The 15,572-nt window shown below is 41.1% G+C and overlaps 1 protein-coding gene across 2 annotated transcripts in view; it reads right to left on the reverse strand.

Annotated features, from left to right (window-relative positions):
• The window catches only part of C16H1orf158 (chromosome 16 C1orf158 homolog), a 32,005-nt gene extending 31,082 nt beyond the window's left edge, over nucleotides 1-923 (reverse strand). The window contains exon 1 of one of the 2 annotated variants that reach the window (XM_027564088.1): nucleotides 595-923. In XM_027564088.1, the coding sequence (XP_027419889.1) occupies nucleotides 595-708 (114 nt within the window). In that variant the 5' untranslated portion in view covers nucleotides 709-923. The remainder of the gene's footprint in view (nucleotides 1-594) is intronic. The other variant, XM_027564087.1, reaches the window with a different exon arrangement.
• Nucleotides 924-15,572: the final 14,649 nt, after the last annotated feature.

Below are 15,572 nucleotides of genomic sequence, written 5' to 3' on the forward strand. Positions count from 1 at the left end.
AGGAGTGTCAAGCCTGCCTTGACAGGTAATACATCTGGAAGGACCAGCCCAGGGAGAGCAGATGTTCTTCAAATCAAGATGCAGCTAAATTAGGAACAGAGAATATCAGATGCGTAGAGACACTCCACTGACTATAGAACTTCAAGGCACAACCTTATTGACACCTGTACTATGATGTTTTCAAGATATAAATGGGGACTTTGATAACTGCTTGAATATAACTCCTCTGTGTTAGGGAGTCTCTCTGCACAGAGTTCCTAATGCCACCTTCTTAAGATCCAAGTATTTGTGGTCCTTGATTTAGAAATAATAATAATACCCTCGGGTGGTACAGTGGTAAAGAATCTGCCTGCTAATGCAGGAGACAAGGGATGGATCTCTGAGTCGGGAAGATCCCTTGGAGTAGGAAATGGCAACCCACTCTTTTCTTACCTGGAAAATTCCATGGACAGAGGAACCTGGCGAGCTACAATTCACGGGGTCGCAGAGAGTTGGACAGGACTGAGTGACTGAGCACACACGCACACAGTGCTCTCACTCATCCTCCCTGCCAGGTCTCCTTCTGAGCCCTCTGTCCACCTTCTTTTTACTTACCTTCCTCCTCTCCTCTGTCCAGTTTCCAGTGAGCACTCTGGTTGAATACTTGGTCTCAATCTTCCAGCTCGGCGTGGAGGATGACTGTGGACTTACGGCAGTAAGAAACTGCATTTGTCCCAAGCTTCTTTGACTTGACACAGTTTAAGGTTTCAGGGTGGGAGATGTTATGAAGCTGCTGAGTTTGGGGTGCCTTTTTTTCTTTTCAGCAGTCAGAATGGAGATGACACCCAGCTAAATTTGCAGGATTAAAGGGCCCTGAGAGTCCACTTTCAGCCTCCAGAAAGAGGTGATGTGGTCTTGGATTCCGTACTGTTGACAATCTCCATGGTGATAGACTGTGAGTATAAATACTCTCCTTAAGGGGGCAGCTGATTCCTCAGAAGCAAAATTGATGTTAAAAAAGTAAATCAAACCAACAGCAGTCACCACAAAAGCAGGAGCCAGAAGGACCTGGTTTCCATGTCATGTAACTTCCTGGTTACCAAGAGGTATCATGCATGCTAGATTTTAATACCTAGATGAGCTGAGATAATTACATTCTACCGTTTAATGAATGCTGACGTGCTAGGCCCATGCTGAGACCTTTACATGTACTCACTTGTTTAACCCTCAAAGAGTCCTATGAAGCAGGTGCCATAACTGTACCCATTTTATGGATGAGGACACTGAAGTAAAGAGGGATTAAGTAGCTACCTCAAGTCACACATCTGGAGACCTGAGATTTAAATCCATTCTGATTCAGTCGTTTTACCACTGGGCTCTGTTCATTGCTCCTCTGCCCCTTTGCCTAAGGGGCTTCCAGGAAGAATGCTAATAAATATGATTCATTCAGATCATCTTCATTCATTCATTCCACAGCCATTCTATCAAGCGTATGCTACATTCAGAGCACTGACCTGGAATTATTAGTACAATGCATCAGTGGCTAGACCAGGGCTCCATCCCAATAGAGCTCAGTCCACTGGAATAAAAACCATGACTTTGCTTATTCATTAAGCCAAAAAATCAAGAACCAACCATCTAGATATATACCAATGGAGGGCTGGCTCAACAAACTGTGGCATATCATATGATGAAATACCCTGTAGCTGTTAAATGCTGACATAGGAAGATGCCTTGCAATATATGGTTAAGAAAGAAATCAGTAGGCTCCCCTGGTGGCTCAGATGGTAAAGTGTCTGTCTGCAATGTAGGAGACCCGGGTTCAATTCCTGGGTTGGGAAGATCCCCTGGAGAAGGAAATGGCAGCCCACTTCAGCACTCTTGCCTGGAAAATCCCATGGATGGAGGAGCCTGGTAGGCTATAGTCCATGGGGTCACAAAGAATCGGACACAACTAAGTGGCTTCACTTTAAAGAAGCAGCACACTGTAGTCTTATTTTCAGTTTAGTTCAGTCTCTCAGTCATGTCCAACTCCTTGCAACCCCATGGACTACAGTACACCAGGCTTCCCTGTCCATCACCAACTCCCGGAGCTTGCTCAAACTCATGTCCATTGAGTCAGTGATGACATCCAACTATCTCATCCTCTGTCATCCTCTTCTCTTCCTGCCTTCAATCTTTCCCAGCATCAGAGTCTTTTCCAATGAGTCAGTTCTTCACATCAGGTGACCAAAGTATTGGAGTTTCAGCTTCAGCATCAGTCCTTCCAATGAATATTCAGGACTGGTTTCCTTGAGGATTGACTGGTTTGGATCTCCTTGTAGTCCAAGGGACTCTCAAGAGTCTTCTCCAATACCACAGTTCAAAAGCATCAATTCTTTGGCATTCAGCTTTCTTTATAGTCCAACTCTCACATCCATAGATGACTACTGGCAAAACCATAGCTTTGACTAGATGGACCTTTAAAAGGTAATGTCTCTGCTTTTTAATATATGGTCTAGGTTGGTCACAGCTTTTCTTCCAAGGAGCAAGTGTCTTTTAATTTCATGGCTGCAGTCACCATCTGTGGTGATTTTGGAGCCCCCCCAAAAAATAAAGTCTGTCACTGTTTCCATTATTTCCCCATCAATTTGCCATGAAGTGATGGGACCGGATGCCATGATCTTAGTTATTTGAGTGTTGAGTTTTAAGCCAACTTTTTCATTCTCCTCTTTCACTTTCATCAAGAGGCTCTTTAGTTCTTCTTTTTTAGTAGTCTTGCTTGCCATAAGTAAAGACATTCGATTTCAAGCAGGCAATTCAGAGAAAGTGTTTTCCAATGACCTTGAAACTAAAGTAGAGGAATTCCAGGCAACTATTTGTTCCATATTGAAACAAAGTATGTGGCAAGGAAAGGGCATGGTAGATAGAACAGAGCAAACTTCTATTTGGCAGGACTATAGTTTGAGTAGGGCTTAAGCCAGTAAGACGGGATGTCCTTCCAATCAAAACACAGGAGAGCTATGTGTTCTGTATGATTCCATTATAAAAAACTTCTTATTATAAAGTGTAACACAAACATGAAAAATTACATTTAAAATAAATGAAATGGTTTATAGTCAATTTAGTTATAATAAATTCCATGCTTTCCATAAATGGAATCCTATAGCATGTATTCATCTGAGTCTGATTTCTTTTCCTCAATACAGTTAATGTTTTTAAGAATCATCTGTGTTGCATGAAGCTGTGCTGTGCCTAGGTGCTCAGTCATGACTAACTCTGTGTGATCCTATGGACTGTAGCCCACCAGGCTCCTCTGTCCATGGGAATTCTCCAGGAAAAAATACTGGAGTGGGTTGCCATGCCCTTCTCCAGGGGATTGTCCCAACCCAGGGATTGAAGCCAGGTCTCTCACATTGCAGGCAGATTCTTTACCACCTGAGTCACCAGGGAAGCCCTTGTAGCTGTGGTTCCTATAAGTTTGCGGGGCACAGAACAAGTATCCTGATGGCCAGATATTGCCATTTTTCTAAAGCAGTGTTCTTTCAAATTTTTAGTCTCATGAAACCTATAGAAGACTCACAAGACTTCTTAAAGTGTGGATTATATTAGTGGTCTGGAGCCAGATTGTACCAGTTTGTGAGAGCTAACACTACATTCTAGTCATGTTGGCTACTTGAAATTGGTCATGGTAGGAATATTTACACCACAGAATTGGCCAATCCAATGAATTATATTATATATTAATATTTATTAATTTATAAGTAACAGCAAACTTTTGATCTATTGGAGTATGCTGTTTAGTTTAAAGGAGAAAATCAGTCTTACAGAGATATGTGGTTAGAAGAGAGAGAATAATTTAACTAGCCTTTGAAATTGTTTGGTTTGCTTTTTTTTTTTCTTGGCCATGTCTTGCAGTGTGTGGGATCCCACTTTGAGACCAGGGATGGAACCCATGTCTCCTGCAAGGGACATGCACAGTCTTAACCACTGGATTGCTAGGGGAGTCCCCAAGTGGCAGTTTTCAAAGGTTAATTGCACTGTGGAGTCTGAATGAAGTCTACTACTCAATGAACTCTTTGAGCTGTACTATATTAAAATCCACTGGTTGATCTTGTGCTTTGGATAGATCTTTAACCTACTTTTAATTTTGTAACATCATGGTGGTCTTTTGGAAAATATTATTTTATAGAGCTGTGTAGATAGATCTTCCAAATGTTAACATGTTTCATTATACAATATTCCCCAAAGTCACATTTGCTAATATCCCTACTGATATCATCAGAAAAGCACATAGTAGGAAGTTGACAAAGTCATATTGCTAGATACAGGTTTTCCCAAAATTCTAGGTTTAGCTTGAAAGCTCAAAGTTTTATTATTGGCAATAACTACTGACTATCGCTTTCTTTGAAGTGAGAGCCTTTCGTCATTCATTTTTTAAAACATATTTGGCAAATGTTCCAACTCTAATAACCATGGTTTTGTCTGCCAATTTTTCTTCCAACTAAAAGTTTCATTTAAAAAAAAAAAAAAAAAAAAAGCCCTGGGAATTCCCTGGCTGCCCAACGGTTAGGACTCTGTGCTTCCACTGAAAGGGGCTCAGGTTGATCACTGGTCAAGGAACTAAAATCCCACAAGGTACAAAAAAAAGCCCAACTCACTTCGCTCACACCCCAAACAATTGCACACACAGCGTTCTTTCTCAAGAGAACCATTGAATGTGGACATGCCACAGCAGTGCTTTCTCACACGTGTCCTTCCCATATCCTCACACAGCATGTAAAAAAGATGTCTGCTCAAATGTTGAGATTTAATAAAATTAATAATTTCTACTTCTTCATCAAGGACACTCTATGTGAAACTAGTGGTTTTTTTTTTAAACTGCAAGTGTGTGATGGTGAAAAATATAACTGATAATGGCACTGCTCTGATTTATGCACAGGCTCTTGCAGTTTTACCCACCATCACTTTTGTACTGTCAATGCAAATGCCAAGAATATGGGAAAAGGCGAATAGTACCTTAATATTATTAAGAAGGCATACTCAGTCGCTCAGTCGTATCTGACTCTTTGAGACCCCATGGACTATAGCTCCCCAGGCCTCTCTGTCCATGGAATTTCCCAGGCGAGAATACTGAAGTAGGTTACCATTTCCTTCTCCAGGGGATCTTCCCAACCCAGGGATTGAACTCGAGTCTCTTGAGTCTCCTGCATTGGCAGGCACATTCTTTAACACTATGCCACCTGGAATAGTATTGACATTGAAGATCTCCTGAAAGGAGCCTGGGGATCTCCAGGGGTTCATGGACCAAGCTGTGAAAACCTCTGCTCTTGGATATATACCTAGGAGCAGGTTTTCTGGGTCATAGGGTATGCATGCCTTAACTTTGCTAGACAATGCCAAACTAATATTTTCCAAAGCATTACATCAATTTATTATGCATCCTGTCAACAGTGTATAAGTCTTTGTTTCCATTACTCCACGTTTTCTAGAATTTTTAATCATCCCAAACAGAAATTATGTACCTATTAAGCAATAATGGTTAATTATTGCTCCCCATTCCATCATCCCTCAAGTGACCTCTTTTCTACTTTCTCATCTCCGTGAATTTGACTGCTCCACATACCTCATAACTTATTTCGCTTAACTTAATGTTTTCTAGATCCATCCATGTTGTAGCATGTGTCAGAATTTCATTCCTTTTTTTTGGATGCAAAACTCTATGAGTTTATTTAGTTAAAAATGACACACGAAGAGACAGAAATTAAGTAGTCAAACTGCATGAAATAACCTATCTTTGAAACAAGGTCTCTCTTGCTGCAGAGTCCTCAGTGCTGGATTTTTATGGCTGAATAATAATATTCTATTTTGCGTGTATGTGTGTGTGTATACATCACACTTTCTTGATCTGTTGATGGACATTTGGACTGTTTTCACCTTTCAGCTATGTGAATAATACAGCTGTGAAAATTGGTTTACAAATAGCTGTTTGACCTACACTCTACTGAGTTTTCACCTAAGAATGGAATTAGCCCCAAAAAACTATTTTACACAGCAACCACACCATTTTTACTTTCCCACCAGCAATGCACAGGGTTCTTGTTTCTCCATTTCTTTGCCAACACTTGTTATTTTTTCTTTTTGCTATGTTTCTTTTTTCTTTCTTTTTTTTTTTGTGTGTGTGTGTGTGTGTGTGATAACGTATCCTAATAGGTGTAAGGTAGTACCTCATTGTAGTTTCAATTTGTATTTTCCCAATATCTGCCTCAGTGCAGGAGATGTACGTGGGTTCAATCCCTGGGTTGGGAAGATCCCCTGGAGAAAAAAATGGATGGTATTTTTGCCTGGAGAATTCTATGGACAGAGGAACCTGATGGGCTATAGTCCGTGGGGTCTCAGAGAGTTGGACATGACTGAGTGACTAACACACACAAAGGGTATTGATCATCTTTTCTGTGCTTATTGCCCATTTGTATATCTTCTTTGGAGAAATGTCTTTTGCCCATTTTTAAATTGTGTGTGTGGGGGGGGATGTTTGTGGATGTGTGTGGGAGTGAGTTGTAGAAGTTCTTTAAATTCTGAGTATTAATCCCTTGTCAGATATAAGTTTTACAAATATTTTCTCTCATTCTGTGAGTTCTTTTTACTGTCTTGCTATCTCCTGTTTCTATGTATTTTATATTTTATGCTACTTAAACGAATTATTTTTATTTCATTTTCTGATTATTGTCTATATATTAAAATAGTTAATTTTTTAAAACAATAACTTTATAGCCATCAACTTTGTTAATTATCTTATTAATTCTAGTACTTTCCCTGTAGATTCTTTGAGATTCCTTATTAATTCTAGTACTTTCCCAGTAGATTCTCTCAAAGAATGCAGGAATATAGCATCTGCCTGCAAGATGCATGCAGGAATATAACATCTGCAAGTAACAACTATTCTATTTCTTCTTTTCCAATTCTAATTGGTTTTATACTTGTTTTTTACATTGGCTGGAAATAGCAACCCACTCCAGTATTCTCGCCTGGAGAATCCCATGGACAGAGGAGCCTGGTAGGCTACAGTCCACGGGGTCGCAAAGAGTTGGACACGACTGAGCAACTTCACTTTCACTTTCACCAGTACAGTGTTGATTAAAAATGACATGAGCAACTCTTGTCCTATTCCTAGTAAGGAAAAAAGTTTAATGTTTTCTATTAAGGATGATGTTTTTGTAAATGCCATTTATTGAGTTCAAGAAGTTTCCTTCTATTCTAAATTTGCTGAGACAGCTTTCATAAATAATATTTAATTATTTGCATCTATTAAGATAATCACAGTTTCCTTCATTGAATCCATTAATGTGATAAATTATATTGATTAATTCTGCAACGTTAATTTCTAGTATAAACTGTCGTATATATGATCACGATATAGTATCTTTTTCTAATATTTCTGGATTCTGCTTGCCAAATGTTTTTTAGAAATGTTTTGTTTCTATATCCATGAGTAAGACTTTTGTAGCCTGAATGTTTCATTTGCGCAATTTTTTTGAGATTTTATTATTATGATTAAGTTAACCTCGCAGAAAGAATATGCCTACTTTTTATATTCTCCAGGACAGTTTACATAAGATTAATGTGTTTAATCCCTAAATATTAAGTAAGTCAAGGCATCTGGGCCAGGAGATTTTTGTTTTGTTTATCTTTGTTTAAAGGCTTTTCATTGTAGACTTAATATTTGTTATTAGTTACAAAACTAATCTCATTTTTCTCTTTCCTTTTGTGTCCATTTGGCGAGTTGTGTTTTTCTAGGAATTTACACATTGCATCTAAATTTTCAAATTTGGGGTTGTACGTTGTTCATAATGTCCCCTTGTTTTTTTAAGTATTTCTAGGATCTCTGATGGAGTCCCTTTTTTATTTCTAGAATTTACTCTTGCACGTTTTTTTCTGTATTGGTCTCAGTAGATAATGATAAATTTTATTAGTCTTTTCAGACAGCCAAAATGTGGCATTGTTGATCAGCCCTTTTGCATCAGTATTTTAGAGACTTTGCCAAAAATATGCACATAAAGATAAGCATATTGGAAAGTATAAAATACTTTTTATAGTCTTTTTAATTGGAATATAATTGCTTTTCAATATTGTGTTAGTTTCTGCTGTACAACAACATGAATCAGCCATATGCATACATATATTGCCTCTCTCTTGAGACTCCCTCCCAACCCTTATCCCACGCATCTAGGTCATCAAACAGCACCGAGCTGAGCTCCCTGTGCTATATACCAGCTTCCCACTAGCTATCTAGTTTATCCATGGTAGTGAATATATGTCAGTGTTGCTCTTTCATTCACCCCACCCTCTCCTTCCCACCCTGCCCGTGTCCGCAAGTCCGTTCTCAGTGTCTGCATCTCGATTCCTGCCCTGCAAATAGGTTCATCAGTACCTTTTTTCTAGATTCCATATAGATGCCTTAATATATGATATTTACTCATTCAACTATTTTAGGAAATTCTCAGCTATTACATGTTCAAATATTGCTTCTGCTTCCTTTCTTTCTGGAACACCAGCTGCATATTTGCCACAACTTTCTCACTGAATCCTCAAAGTCTCTGGCCCCCTTCTGTATTTTCTATCCTTTTGCTTCTTTGTACTTCTGAATAGTATCTTCTGATCTATATCCCAGCCCACACATCCTCTCTCAAGTGTGCCTAATGTGAAATGAAACCTGTCCATTGATTTGTTGCATTTTTCAGTTCTAAATTTTACTTGATTAATAATCTATGTATATATGCTACTTTTTATAATTCCAGGTTTTTTTTTAACTTCTGAATTACAGACTATTCCTTGTTGCCACAAATGTTCAAATCTGTAGGTTTAAAAATCTACAGATTTATATATTTCAGACTTATAGATTGTAGTTATGTATTGTGTTAGTCACTAAGTCATGTATGACTCTTTGTGACACAATGGACTATATAGCCTGCCCGGCTCCTCTGTTCTAGGGACTTCTCCAGGCAAGAGTACTGGATTGGGTTGCCATTATATAAAGATTTATATATTCTATTTATATAGATTATATTTATAAATATATATATATATATAGACTTTACTTGGACATAATAAGCAGAGCTGTTTTATAGTCTGTGGCTTCCTGTTGGGGGCCAGAGTGAGGTACTCCGCCCATGACAAAGGTCATGAGGAAGGAGGCTCGACAAACGCAAAGGCGGGATCGAACCTCAGGAGTCCCCCTGGAACTCCTTGAGCATCTACCCCCATAACCAGAGCCTGCCTACTTTACTACTTTGTGCTCTCACCTACACCTCTGACTTTACGGGGGGCTGTCCCCCACCACCTCTTTCGGAGAAGGAGTTAACCTAGAGCTCCAGTCAATAAAAACTCTTGGGTGTGACAAGAGTGTTTTAACCTACAAACTCCTCTGAAGGTTCTCTAGCCTGCCTGACAGGCTCGTCCAGCCACATGTGATTGCTCACAGCCTCCCAACTGTGAGAGGCACAAAATGCTTTAAACCCTCTAAAAACAGGTTCTTTAGAGAAGTTAGAAAACTATTAGTATAAGTATAATGGGCTGATTAGAAATTGTGTTGGTGAAGGGTTTTTCATTTGTTGAGCCAATGTTTGTTGCTAAGTCTCCACATCCCCTGCCCTTACACACATTAATGAATATATAGAATTAACCTTTGATATTAATCACGTTAGACCTTAGGCTAAGTAAATTCTTTCCTTAACTAAAACCCACTACACCCTCACCCTGTAGGAATGTAACTTTACTTGGGTGGCGTCTGTTTTGAGAATAATCAGCCCTGGAGAAATAAGTGTCCTGATTGACTGACCGCTGTCACAAGGAGAGGGTCGTAAATTGTCAGCAGGCCCCCCTGGCCAGAAGATGATGTAACACCCCTAAGACCTCTGTATATATTTGTGTGAAGCACCTGACTTTAATAAAAGTCAGGACTGCTGTCCCCACGTGACTTTTGTATAACATCTTAGTGTATAAAAACAGACTCTGGAAAATAAAGAATTGGGATCAGTTTCTCAAAATACTGGTCTCCCCATGTCTCTCTCTCCTTCTGGCTGAGTCTCCATCTGGAGCGCGGAACCCACCAAGCTTACTAATTTTGCCTGGGCTTCTAAGATCCGACCGGGGAGGCCTCAGTGTCTCCTCTCCTTCGGGAGAACGGAAGGACGCCTGCGGCCTACGTAAGTGGTGCAAGCTTCTTGTCTTGAAGTTTTATTGGTCCCCCGCGTAAACCAAGCTACTCAGCCTCTTTTCTCCACTGAATTTTCCTACTGAGCTATCCTTATTCTATTACTCTTTATATCTCTAATTAATATCTAATTGAAACTATCGTATCCTGACCCTCGCCGACGCCGTCTCTCCTTCGAGTACCCTGGATCAGCCGGGGCTGGTCCCCGGCAGCTTCCTTTCTTTTTACCTGTTGTTTCTGTAGGTTTCTATTGCTAGTTTCTCTCTTCTCATAGGTCTGGTATCTGAAAAACTAAATGTGAAAATGGTATGAGGTCTAGGATGATACTATCTTCCTCCAGAGATGATTGCCATTTGCTTTTCCAATCACCTATACCTATTAGAAATGGGATTACTTTATTCCAGCATAGGTTCAGACACTTTTGGTGTCTGCTCAGCACCACACAGGAGGAGCTACAGCAGACTCGGCAAGCCACAGGAGAAGGGTCTAATTTCAGAGAAGGTGGCACCCTTCTATGGTGGGACCTCACAGGTGGATAATGAACTGACTTCTCCCAGTCCAGTACATACTAGAAACACTTCTTAAAGATGGGCAATCAGCTTCGGGTTATTGCACAAGGAATGGGATTGGGGATGGGGGGAAGGGGTTGCTGAGTACTCAGACAAATTTGGCTTCCACTTCAAGTCCCACCTCTAATCAGCTGTTTCCTTTTGACCAAGTTCCTGGGTCAAGCCAGCTTTGGTGTCCTAATCTGTAAACTGGGAGTAATTTCATGGCTGCAGTCACCATCCACACTGATTTTGGAGCCCAAGAAAATAAAGTCTGTCACTGTTTCCACCTTTTCCCCATCTATTTGCCATGAAGTGATGGGACCAGATGCCATCATCTTATTTTTTTTAATGTTGAGTCTTAAGCCAACTTTTTCACTCTCCTCTTTTGCCCTCATTAAAAGGCTCTTTAGTTCCTCCTCGGAGAAGGGGGTGACAAAGGATGAGATGGTTAGATGGCATCACTGAGTCAATGGACATTAGTTTGGGCAAAGTCTGGGAGACAGTGAAGGACAGGGAAGCCTGGAGTGCTGCAGTCCATGGGGTCACAAAGAGTCAGACACGACTTAGCAACTGAACAGCAAAAACAAAATTGGGAGTCAATATCCTATACTTCATGAAATAAGATTATGAGAATACAATGAAATGTCACCTACAAAACACTTCATAAAATACCTGTCACGTATAAGAGGTCAATAAATGCTCAATCCTCTCTTTCCTTTGTGCCTAAACCAAGCCTGCTTTAGCAACAAAGTCCATTCCTTTCCCTGTATTAGAGGAGTGAATTTGGGAAATTGGGGCAAAAATATCCCAAAGGGAACAATTGTATATTCTTTTTGAATAGAGAATTCCTGAGCACAAAAACAGCTTGTTACCCCACCAGGGGATAAGCTATGAGTCTGCTAACCAGCGCATCTGTAACTGTCCACTGAACAGCAGATACCTAACCACAACTTACATTGATTCAGCCTGCTTTACACAAACACCCAGATGTGCTCAACATGATTATCCCCATTTCAAGGCAAGAAAACTGAGGGCTTAGAAGGTTAAATAAATGTCGGGCCTCCAACTGGTTATAGATTACGTGTCTGCCATCACTCTGCCTCTTTGCAGAAGCTGCTGTAACAAACCCAGAATGCAATATGTCTCTTCAACTTAAAATTAAAACTGCTCTATCCTTTGGTGATGACAAAGCAGGGAGTTGTTTCACAATAAGGAGGGCAGACCCACACTTGTGGGTTTTTCCCTGCAATAAGAAGTGCTTTGAAACTAAGCCCCAGGCACTGCCTTATCAGAGTCAACCTTGTACAGCCATTTGCAAGAAACCAGCTGCAATGTTGGAGCAGGGGTGATCTAGCCAATAGCGAGTCTTGGCAACCTGGGAAAGAGGAGCCAATCTGTTGACTCTGGTGTCCTTTACTTTGCTAGATGAAGATAAGGATGTTAGAGTTAACACACCAGTAACATTGCAGCCTGCCCCAACTCCTCAGATGATTCTTGGAGAGGTTCATTTGAGTTAAGGACATTTCCCTTTAAAATATAGACCTACCAGCCTGATAGGTCGCACGCAACCAGGTGTCAAGCACTTTTCAATTTTCTTTCAAAATCAATTTTCTTTCTGTTTTTGGGATTGGTGGTTACAATCCAACTACTTCCCTCCCAGCTGAGATCTGCTGGGGCAAAGGGGGGAATGGGACAGACATCTTTATTATTATTATTATTATTATTATTAATTTTTGGCTGTGCTGGGTCTTTGATGCTATGTTTGGGCTTTCTCTAGTTGTGGTGAGTAGGGGCCACTCTTTGTTGCAGTGCCCAGGCTTAGTTGCCCCATGGCACGTGGGATCTTCCCAGACCAGGGATTGAACCCATGTCCCCTGCATTAATAGGCAAACTTCCAACCACTGGACCACCAGGGAAGCCCTAACAGGCATCTTTACAGTATCTATTAATGTGGAAAATTGTGTCAGGCCAGGGATAGATTCAGTCCTTCTTGAATCTATCACAGAGAATCACACATATAGAAGCAGGCACATGCAGATACGTTCACTAAAAATTTGTAGGGAATGACTAAGAACTGTAATAGAGCCATCCCATGGATTACCATCCAGTTGCTACATAGAGCAAGAGCAATCTATATGGTTTGCTAGGCTAGATTTCTAAGATACATTGTTGAGTGAAAAAAAGTGGTACAACAGGTTCAGAATAATCTCTGTTATATACAATATACAGCAAAGCCATCCCACAAAATAATACTCTGTATTTCGTAGGTACCTATCTGTACATGTGAAAGCCTAGCAACAGGTTTTAAAGGGTTGGGAAACCAACCCTGCACACCTCAAAGAAGGTAACAGCTGATACATCCAGATCAAAAGGACTAGAGTTGAGGGAGGGTGGTCAAAGAGACTTTAGCTTTATCTCTAAAAGGAGATATTTTTATAAAAGGGAATTCCCTGGTAGTCCAGTGGTTGGGATTCTGTGCTTTTACTGTGGAGGAGGCAGGTTCCATCCCTGGTCTGGGAAGTAAGGTTCTGCAAGTAACATAGTGCAGCCAAAATAAATAAATAAAAGGAGACTATATTTGCATATCACTTGCTGCTGCTGTTCAGTCATGTCTAACTTTTTGCAACCCCATGGACTGCAGCATGCCAGGCCTCCCTATCCCTTACCATCTCCCAGAGTTTGCCCAAGTTCATGTCCATCACATGTGTGATACCATCCAACCATCTCATCCTCTGACACCCTCTTCTTATTCTGCCCTCAATCTTTCCCAGCATCAGGGAATTTTCCAATGAGTCAGTTGTTCACATTAGGTGACCAAAATATGGGTGCTTCAGCTTCAGAATTATCCTTTCAGTGAGTATTCAGGGTTGATTTCCTTTATGATTGACTGGTTTGATCTTCTTGCAGTCCAAGGGACTCTCAAGAGTCTTCTTTAGCACCACATCACTTACATAAAGAGCCTCTTGATGAAAGTGAAAGAGGAGAGTGAAAAAAACAGGCTTAAAACTCAACATTCAAAAAACTAAGATCATGGCATCCGGTCCCATCACTTCATGACAAATAGATGGGGATACAATGGAAACAGTGACAGACTTTATTTTCTTGGACTCCAAAGTCACTGCAGATGGTAACTGCAGCCTTGAAATTAAAATATGCTTGCTCCTTGAAAGAAAAACTATGATAAACCTAGAGAGTGTATTAAAAAGCAGCGACATTACTTTGCCAGCAAAGATCTATATAGTCAAAGCTATGGTTTTTCCATAGCTTTGGGCTTCCCTGGTGGGTCAGATGGTAAAGAGTCTGCCTACAGTGCAGGAGACATAGGTTTGATCCCTGGGCCAGGAAGATCCCCTGGAGAAGGAAATGGCAACCCACTCCAGTATTCTTGCCTGGAAAATCCCATGGACGGAGGAGCCTGGCAGGCTACAGTCCATGGACTCCTAAAGAGTCGGACATGACTGAGCAACTTCACTTTCTTTCTTTCTGTGGTTTTTCCAGTAGTCATGTATGGATGTGAGAGTTGGACCATAAAGAAGGCTGAATGCTGAAGAATTGATGCTTTTGAACTGCGGTGTTGAAGAAGACTTTTTTTTTTTTAATTTTTTTTTTTATACATGACGCAGAGGGATGGTACGGGGAGGGAGGTGGGAGGGGGTTCAGGATGGGGAATATGTGTATACCCGTGGCGGATTCATGTTGATGTATGGAGAAGACTCTTGAGAGTCCCTTGGACTGCAAGGAGATCAAACCAGTCAATACTAAAGGAAAGCAACCCTGAATATTCATTTGAAGAACTGATGCTGAAGTTGAAGCTCCAGTACTTTGGCCACCTAATGCAAAGAACTAACTCATCAGAAAAGACCCTGATGCTGGGAAAGATTGAAGGCAGGAGGAGAAAGGGACAACAGAGGATGAGATAGTTGGATGGCATCACCAACTCGATGGACATGAGTTTGAGTAACCTCTGAGAGATGGTGAAGGACAGGGAAGCCTGGCATGCTGCAGTGCATGAGGTCACAAAGAGTCAAACACAACTCAGCAACTGAACAAGAATGGAAATGAAAATATGATTGAAAGTGTGGTTAGCTGTAATACTGACCACAAGTATCTGCCACTCTTCTTATTCTCCTCTGTCCTGTCAACATCAAGCTTAGTTGATAGGACATAGGTTTTGTTTGCTCTGACCAGTGGAAGGTGAGCAGAAACAGTGAGCATCACTTCTAAACAGAAGCTTGGGGAGCCAATGTGAGTCAACATGCTCTTTTCCCCTCTGCCATGAGACTGGAGATATCTCAAATAGAGGCTGCTCCATCAGCCTGGATCTGGGGGTAGATGAATGTGGAGCCATGCTGCCACTGACCTTTGCTAAGGTGCTTCAGTCGTGTCCAACTCTTTGCAACCCTACGGACTGTAGCCAACCAGGCTCCTCTGTCCATGGGATTCTCTAGGCAAGAATACTGGAGTGGGTTGCCTTCCTCCAGGGGATCCTCTCGACCCAGGGATGAACCCATATCTCTTACATCTCCTGCACTGGCAGGTGGGTTCTTTACCACAGAGCCACCTGGGAAGTCGCTGACATTTGAGGGTTGTAATATGTAATTCAGCAAGAAATAGACCTTTGCTTCATAAGATACTGAGACTGTGGTGCCATTTGTCACTTCAGTGGAGCCTGACCTGTACTAGCCTGTATATCACTAGCGAGCCCAGAGTTAGGAGGAGACAGCAGGCAGGTACTCCAGTGCAGAGGATACAGGGGTAGAGGGAGACAGGGTTTAGAGCCAGACAGGTAGGGAGGTCCTGGCTGGAGGTGAGAAGTACCCTGAGAAAGACACCATTTTTTTTTTTTTTTT

The sequence above is a fragment of the Bos indicus x Bos taurus genome, chromosome 16 (assembly GCF_003369695.1).
Source record: "Bos indicus x Bos taurus breed Angus x Brahman F1 hybrid chromosome 16, Bos_hybrid_MaternalHap_v2.0, whole genome shotgun sequence".
NCBI classification, from domain to species: domain Eukaryota; kingdom Metazoa; phylum Chordata; class Mammalia; order Artiodactyla; family Bovidae; genus Bos; species Bos indicus x Bos taurus.